The sequence below is a fragment of the Penaeus chinensis genome, chromosome 3 (assembly GCF_019202785.1).
Source record: "Penaeus chinensis breed Huanghai No. 1 chromosome 3, ASM1920278v2, whole genome shotgun sequence".
Taxonomy (NCBI): domain Eukaryota; kingdom Metazoa; phylum Arthropoda; class Malacostraca; order Decapoda; family Penaeidae; genus Penaeus; species Penaeus chinensis.
In genome coordinates this window covers 42,208,891-42,217,522 of record NC_061821.1, presented here as the reverse complement: position 1 = coordinate 42,217,522, position 8,632 = coordinate 42,208,891, and the positions used below count along the sequence as shown (strand labels likewise).

At 36.4% G+C, this 8,632-nt stretch overlaps 1 protein-coding gene across 1 annotated transcript in view; it reads left to right on the top strand.

Moving 5' to 3' along the window:
• LOC125042410 (structural maintenance of chromosomes protein 4-like) overlaps nt 1–8,632 on the top strand; it is a 9,184-nt gene continuing 552 nt past the window's right edge. The window contains exons 1-8 of the mRNA XM_047638045.1: nt 1–146; nt 2,184–2,452; nt 2,710–5,184; nt 5,398–5,565; nt 6,063–6,236; nt 6,343–6,534; nt 7,068–7,300; nt 8,483–8,632. The exon at nt 8,483–8,632 is cut by the window's right edge and continues 34 nt beyond it. Coding sequence (XP_047494001.1) covers nt 2,201–2,452; nt 2,710–5,184; nt 5,398–5,565; nt 6,063–6,236; nt 6,343–6,534; nt 7,068–7,300; nt 8,483–8,632 — 3,644 coding nt within the window. The 5' untranslated portion in view covers nt 1–146; nt 2,184–2,200. The remainder of the gene's footprint in view (nt 147–2,183; nt 2,453–2,709; nt 5,185–5,397; nt 5,566–6,062; nt 6,237–6,342; nt 6,535–7,067; nt 7,301–8,482) is intronic.

Genomic DNA, 8,632 nt, shown 5'->3' with positions numbered 1-8,632 from the left:
AAGATGTCCTTTGCTATGAATATCAGCGGCAAATGTAAAATAAAACGCTGAAATAATTGGTAGTCGGCATCTTGTTGTTGACGTTGAGGACAAGGCGCCAAACGGGCGCTCTGGAAGCCCTGCTTATATTTTCTTGTAATTTAAAGGTAAACAAGAGAAAATTCATTACGTTTTATGTTGAGAGTGTGTATGCTTAATGTAAAGAACATATAGGCTCTATGAAGTGAGGGGTAAGAGAATCGGAGGAGTCGTAAAGGTGTGTTTGAGGAGGCGAAGCGGTTCCGGAATATAACATTGAAAGGAAGACCTATTTGAGTTTCAACCGTAGGTAGGTATACGTAGAATTATTTTTCTCCTTAAGAAGTACCCGGTAGTGTCTTTGTATTTCTCTTGTCATTTAGTTCAGTGTAGGCGACAGAATCCCAGCAACTGCACGCAAAAGTCGATAGCCCTTCAGCGATGGCCTGGCGAGCGGAGGCGGAGGCGCCAAAACCCTCTCTGCACTCTCGGTCTCGGCTCACAGCGGCTCTCAAGCAGAAGATGTTCACTTTATATAAACTTGGTATTCTGGAAATTCCTTATGTTTTTTTTTTTGTTTTTTTTTATTCCATCAGTGCCCAAAGCCTCTGGCTGTGATGTAGGAGAACAATGCAAGTAAAATCTTTGTCAAAATCAAGGTTAACAGTTAAGTTTCCATCAGTCCTTTGTAAAGCAAATAAGGTATGCAAACGAGTGTGGAAATAAACTAAGAAGCTTATATTCTATGTACTTCTGTCACAAATGAAAAATAAATTTAATTAACACAGGTGTCAGAGAGCCGAATCAAGTGAAGCTCACTGGTATGTTTGCCCGAAAATTTAGTTTCCAAAAAATGGTAGTTCTTTACTGTCAACGCCCAAGTTGCTGTGACTGCGTGTGCTTGAGGGCTGGTGGGGGGCTCGACCCCATGATAATCCTCGGGCATACTCAGTCACAGCGAAACATTGTCTTCACCTCGATATACACATTAAAATAAAAGATGAAACTCGGAATCACTGAGTGAACTTTCTGCGATCTTTCTCTTTTTATTGTGGCATGAATGTTCATGTTTGCAGATTAGTTTTGCAATATATCGTGAAAAGGATCCAGTCCAAGCTTTATTCAGTCAGAATATATGTGAAGGGGTTTGTTGGAGTGCTGAAGGTGATCCAGTTAGATGTCTCACAAACCTTTCCTGTGTACTGTGGAGTGAAAGTGAGCATTTACAGAAAATTGCATTAGTAACCAACAGTTCATCCTAATTTTTTATTATTGTTGTTGTTCTTATTGTTGCTATTATTATTGTTGTTATTATTATTATTATTATTGTTATTGTTATTGTTATTGTTGTTGTTATTGTTATTGTTATTGTTATTATTATTATTATTATTATTATTATTATTATTATTATTATTATATTATTATTTTTGTTATTATGATTATGATTATGATTGATTAAGATTATGATTATCATGATTATGAGTATGATTTTTATTGTCATTATTATTATTATTTATTTATTTATTTATTATTTGTTTATTTTTTATTATTGTTTGTGGCATATCTGCCAGTCTTGGCAATACTAGAACCAGTTGATTCCTCTCACCCTCTACTACTACTACTACTATTATTCCTCTATTCCCTTATCAGGGCTAAGTTTGTGTTGGTATGAGGAGTAAAGGGTGAGAGGAATCCATCAGTGCCAGTATTGTCAAGATCAGGTGTGCATAGGTATTCTGAACAATGCTCATCAATGTAATGATAAAGTTGCAGCATTTTCTTGCAGTACACACTAAAAAGATAAAACTGGTGTGTGTGTGTGTGTAGTTGTGCATTTTCATTTCACTTATTGTATCAAGCATATTTATAGTTAACGATCACATATTAAATCCATCATTCAATATTTATATTCTTTCATTTTATAAAGAATATTGCCTATGTTTTCTTTATTAAGTTATATAATTATGAGAAATATGAATGGCTTTTATGCTGTCTCAAATTGTTTTCACATATATGAGTATTTTGGTCAGAAACAAAAATACCTGTTTGAGTATTTCTATCTTATTGAAACACCATCATAATAAAATAAGTATACCAAAACAAATCAGTCTAGAAACTTTGTCTGAAGTTTATTTTTCTTTTAGCTAATATTAGTTGTCTTTTAGTTTCCAGCACATAAACAATGCCATCTGACAGGAAGAACAAGGATAAGAAGGAGAAAGAAAAGGAAAGTACAGAAATAGAGAAAGATGTAGCAGATGTGCCAATGGAGGATGAGGATGAGGATGATGAAAAGGAGGAGGGTGGGATCCGCATAGGAGACATATATCTACCTCCACCCCCTCCACCAGCTTGCACCTTTGACAGTACAGGCCCTCGGTTGGTCATTACCCATATTGAAAATAACTTCTTTAAGAGTTATGCTGGAAGGCAGGTAAGACTACACACTGCTGATGCCACTTCTGTAATACATATAGATACTTGTTCAGCAGAAGAATCTTAAACTTCACTCATATTTTGTGGGTAGAATTAAATGAAATAAAATAATAATGATAAATTAATTAATTCCTATAAATGTAATTTTGTTATTAACTGGTATTTATTGTATTTTAGATTTCAATATTGAACTCCTTGGATTTTAGCTGAAAGAAAGGTAATCTGAAAAGATTTTTATCTGATTTTGTCTTTCAGGTACTTGGTCCATTTCACAAGAGTTTTACATCAATTGTTGGTCCAAATGGCAGTGGAAAAAGTAATGTTATTGATTCAATGCTCTTTGTGTTTGGTTACCGTGCTCAGAAGATCCGATCCAAAAAGATTTCTGTTTTGATTCACAATTCTGAAGCTCATCCAAATGTACAGAGCTGTACAGTTGCTGTGCACTTCCAGAAAATTATCGACAAAGAAGATGATTTTGAGGTTGTCCCAGACACACAGTTTGTTGTTTCACGAACAGCATTTAAGGACAATTCCTCATTTTACCAGATAAATGGAAAGAGGTGTCAGTTTAAAGTGGTGGCCAAGGAACTCAGGGCACATGGCATTGATCTTGACCACAATCGTTTCCTGATTCTCCAGGGTGAAGTTGAACAGATTGCTATGATGAAACCCAAGGCACTTACTGAGCATGACACTGGAATGCTGGAATTTTTGGAGGATATAGTGGGTTCCTCAAGATTTAAAGAACCTATAGAATTATTGTCCAAGAGAGTAGAAGAACTGAATGAAGCAAGGGGAGAAAAGCTGAATCGTGTGAAGATGGTGGAGAAAGAGAAGGATGAATTGGAAGGACCAAAGGATGCTGCAGTTGAACACCTCAAGCTTGAAAATGACATAACTCGCAAGAAGCACACACTTTACCAACGTTATTATCTCGACTGCTCCCGTACCAAAGAAAAGGCCGAGGAGAAAAAGAAGGAGATTGATGAAGGCATGAGTGATGTAAAAAAGAAACTAGAAGAATTAAATGAGAAGAAGAAGGAGAAAGAAGATGAGATTAAGAAGAGGGGGAAGGTCTTGGAAAATATTAGCAAGACAAAGGAAGAGTGTTCAGAGAAATTTAAAGGACTTGAGAGTGAAGATGTCAAACTACAAGAAGATCTAAAACACAAGAATCAGAAAAGGAAAAAATTGATGAGTCAGCTCAACACTGAGAAAACCAAACTGGAGGAACTTCTTCAGGTACCTGAGAAGAATGAAAAGGATATACAGGAGTGTGAGGGTCTGCGTGATACTTTGGAGGAGAAGAGAAAGAAGGAGGAAGAAGCTTACCACAAGGCAATGACAACTCTCAACTCAGAAACTCAGCAGCTTCAGGATGAGAAAGCCAAATTTGAAACACAACTTATTGATCTGCGGAAGGAAGTAGATGAAACTAAGAGTGTTGTTGATATTGCTCAATCTGAGCTGGATATTTACCAGAGCACTGAGCGAAGTGAGAAGAAGAAACTCGAACAGATTGTAGCAGGACTTGAAAAAGCAGAAAACACTGTCAGCAGTAGGGTGGAGGAAGTGCAAAGGTTAGATGAACAAATTCCAAAGAGTGAACAAAAATTAAATGAAGATATGTTGCGTCTACAACAACTTATACCTGAACAACAACTGGTTGAAGAAGAACTGAGGAATTCGCGCTTGAAGCTTGAAGAAAAACGCAGTGCTATGCAGTCCTCACGTTCTCGTGGTAGAGTTATGGATGCCATTATGGAACAGAAAAGAAATGGTAATATACTAGGAATTTTTGGTCGTTTAGGTGACCTTGGTGGAATAGATGAGAAATATGATGTAGCTATTAGCACTGCATGTGGACCTCTTGACAACATAGTTGTAGACTGTGTAGAAACTGCACAGAAATGTATTGGGTTTTTGAAGAAGCATGGCATTGGAACAGCTACCTTCATTGCCTTAGACAAGATGGAGAGATGGAGAAGCCAGTGTGAAAGATCCATGCAGACTCCAGAGAATGTGCCTCGCCTCTTTGACTTGGTAAGAATGAATGATGAAAGAGTTAAAACAGCATTTTACTTTGCTCTTCGAGATACCCTTGTGGCAGTAGACCTTGATCAGGCTTCTAGAATTGCCTATGGAAGAGTGCGTCATCGTGTAGTTACCCTGAAGGGAGAGTTGATTGAACCAGCTGGTACAATGAGTGGAGGTGGACGTTCAGTTAACAGAGGACGAATGGGGAAACAAGCAACTGTTGTCAACGTAGATCCTAGAGAGATTCAGCAAGTAGAGCACAAGGTTGATGAACTAACACAGAAGGCAGGACAGCTCAGAAGGGATCGGGCAGAATTGGAGGACTCAGTCCAACAATTAACACGAGAGCTGAAGACAATGAAGATGAATCAGCAGAAGTTTAAAATGGAAATAGAGGCTGCCAAGCAACAGTTAACATCACTAAAGCAACAAAAGAAAGAACAGGAAGAAAAGGTAGAATCCGTAAAGCCAGATCCGTCACAAATAAAAAAAATGGAGAAGGCAATTGACAGCAAAATGAAGGTCTACAAGGAAGCAGCAGCCTCTGCTCAAACAGTAGAGGCAGAAGTTACCAGAATTCATCAACAGATCATGGAGGTCACAGGAGGAAAGATGAAAGGGCTCAAAAAATCTCTTGAAGTTATTATTAAAAAACTGGAAAAGGTCAATGCAGAAATTACCCGACTTCAGGTACGAAATTTATTTTAGCATTGATTGTTTGTGACTGTATAATAATGATACACAAAAGAAATTTAATGAAAGAGAACCTCAGTACCATCCTGAATTTTTAAGTAATTGCTTCGTATGGTCCATGCATAAGATTTTCATTTTTTTTCTATTTATTGTCATTGTTGTTATTATAGTTTATTGATGTATATTTCATTTTTAATGTGTGAATTAAAGGTTGCCATCAAAACATCACAACGTAATACCAAGAAGACTGAAGAGAAGATTAATGCAATGGAAACAGAAGTCAAAGAGGTGGAAAATGAACTCCGAGGAATGCAGGCGAAAAGGAAAGCAATTGAAGAAGAAGCAACAACTGTGCTTGAAGAGCTACAGAAAGTTACAGTATGTATTTTTTTATGGGAAGCAATAGATTGGTTGAATCAGTTTTAGGTAGAACATATATTGTTATTTGATATTTGTTAGATCTAAAAGGCTAAGGGAACATATGATGGTGGAAAAGCATCCATCATGCATGATGACTCAGATTTGGAGAAAATGACACCATCATTAGTATCAAGACTGCTGAAAATATTTGTATTACTTTATGTATTAATACATAATTGAGTTTTCCTCCCAAAAATTGCACACTGTGTAATTAGAATTAGAAGCAGCAAATATTCAAATAATCAGTTTTTTAGTGCAATAAGACAGCAATTTAGCTGTACATATTGTATGCATGTGTGTATATATATATAAATACAGCTTTTAGAACAACACAAAGAAAATTAGAAATAAAGTTTTGAGATTGATATTAAAACTGTTTATTAGATATTGTCTTAGTCCTGATGCAAACAAAAGAAGAAGATTTATTACAACTTACAAAATTTTCTACATTGCAGCAAGAAGAACTTGAGTTACAGGAAGAGGTCAGTGAGCTGAAGTCACAACATGAGGAGTTTGTCAAGAAGGAAAATAAAATTAAATCCAGCAAAATTGAGATTGATCAAGAGCTGGAAAAGTATGAAGGTGTAATTAAGGAGAATAAGGCAAAGATGTCACATTGGAAGAAACAGGTTTGTTTGGTTGAGATTTGGATTTGAGTTTTTTGTTGCTCTTGTATCAATTTAATTTTTTTTTACAAATGCAGATGTATTTAATAAAATCTCCATGTCTAAACAGCTTGGTCGATTGGAGTTAACAGAGATACCAGTCGACAAGGATGAAGAAGAGGAAATGGAGTTGGTAGTATTAGAGCCTGAGGCGCTGGACGAACTTGACCCTAAACAGTTACAGTATCAGTTGACCATTCTGGAAGAGAAATTGGCTCAATCAAAACCCAACCTAGCAGTTATCCAAGAGTACAGGAAAAAGGTTGGTATGAAGGTTTTCAAGTTTGAAATTTGTCCATTTTTGAATGGTGGGTTCTTGTGATTTTTTTTTTTTTTTTTTTTTCCCACACTGGAACAAAATATGAGTTATCTCCTTCATTTGTGTTATGTATAACCCCCCTTCAGTTTACTAAAATAAGTTATTTCCTCCACTCCTTTCTTATCAAAGATAATTATAATTGGCATAAGTATGTTGTGTCTTCTCAAAACAAAAATGTCTGACACATTATCTTTGGTATAAAATGAGGCTGTCCATTGATCAAATTATAATCCTGTTAGCTTGTTTTATTAAAGTGGGTAACTGATCTCCTGAGATAATTGTAACAGTTATGTTTAGCCTCACTACTGTCATGAGTTCCCCCTCCCCCCACACCCATTTTGAGTGATTCTTTGCTTGATACTCACATATCTTGCTCATATACACAATCAGTAGTGTATAATTCAAATTAATTAGGGGGGGAATCTAAAAACAAAAAATGTCCACTCTTGTTCATAATTTATTAAATTTTATCACAGGAAGAGATTTATCTCCAACGTGTATCGGAATTGGATGACATCACCCGCCAGAGAGATGAGCAACGTAAATATCACGAGGACCTTAGGAAACAAAGGCTGAATGAGTTTATGTCTGGGTTTACCATCATCTCTAACAAGCTAAAAGAAATGTATCAGATGATCACTCTTGGTGGAGATGCAGAGCTGGAACTTGTTGATTCTCTTGACCCCTTCAGTGAGGGTATTGTGTTCAGGTGAGTAGAATTTGTTTTAAGATGAAAGAGTGGGAGATATGCCACATTGTTTTTGCAAATTTCTTGGTGTAGTATATATATATATATATATATATATATATATTTATCCTCTGTTTGTTAAGACCAGGGCTAAGAAAATTGTAATGGATTTTCCTTTGTTTGGTAATACAAAATTCTGTTAACCTAAAGGTGCTGGGTGATCACAGTCTACTGTCACTTTCCTTTGTGGAATTTTGTTTGCACATAGATGGCTACCTAAGTATTCAGCCCCCAAGAAGCCAATTAGTAAGCCTACATGTCCTCAGCTGATTTCACAATACTGATATCAGAATAAAGCTCCTTGGTGATCAAGCACTGGTGGAGCCATCTATGTGTAAAGACAGTCAATAAGCACAAAGACACATTGGACATGGCATGCATTCTTGCCATCCTGGCAACAATGGGTTAAATGAGGAAAAGAACTTCATGAATTGAATAGACCAAAGTTTTCACAGCACTCATTGTACTCTGCATTTCAGAATAGCCCCTTTATTTAATGCCCAAAGTCTGAGGCACCTCAGTTGACTATTCTTGTATGACCAGCTTGATTAAGCATTATATTTCAAAAAGTATTGGGCAGGTTTCTTGCCTCAGTTCGGTATATGGGTGGTTTCTCCTCCCACCCTATCTCCCCCTGAGATTACTAAACTACTGTCCCACTCCATATCCCATTCCCATCTGTTCACTTGTTCACTGGTGTGGCTGGACTACTCATTACATTGTTTTTTCAACTATTTATATATTTAAATACTTATAACCTTTTTACAAACCAGGACTGAGAGAGTGAGTGAGTGAGCAAGTGAGCGTGTGTGCGTGTGTGCGTGTGTGCGTGTGTGTGTGTGTTTGTGTGTTTGTGTGTGTGTGTGTGTGTGTGTGTGCGTGTGTGTGTTTTAGTGTGTACAGTTGAACTCTTAGAATCAAACACAATGAGGTGAAACTTATTAAAAAGTTTTATTTATGGCATTAAGATGATAAATGTTTTAATTAACTTTGTAATTGTGGATGCATTCTTTTTTATAAACCCCTAACAGTTGTATGTGTTTTACTTTTATGTTGAGCAGATTGTTAATTTGGAAAGGGTTTATGTCTAATGATCATACTTTGTAAAACAAACAGAATATTAATGTGTGAATTTCCTTTCAGTGTAAGACCACCAAAGAAGTCCTGGAAAAATATTACAAATTTGTCTGGAGGTGAAAAAACATTATCATCACTAGCTTTGGTGTTTGCTCTTCATTACTACAAACCAACACCACTCTATGTCATGGATGAGATTGATGCTGCCCTTGACTT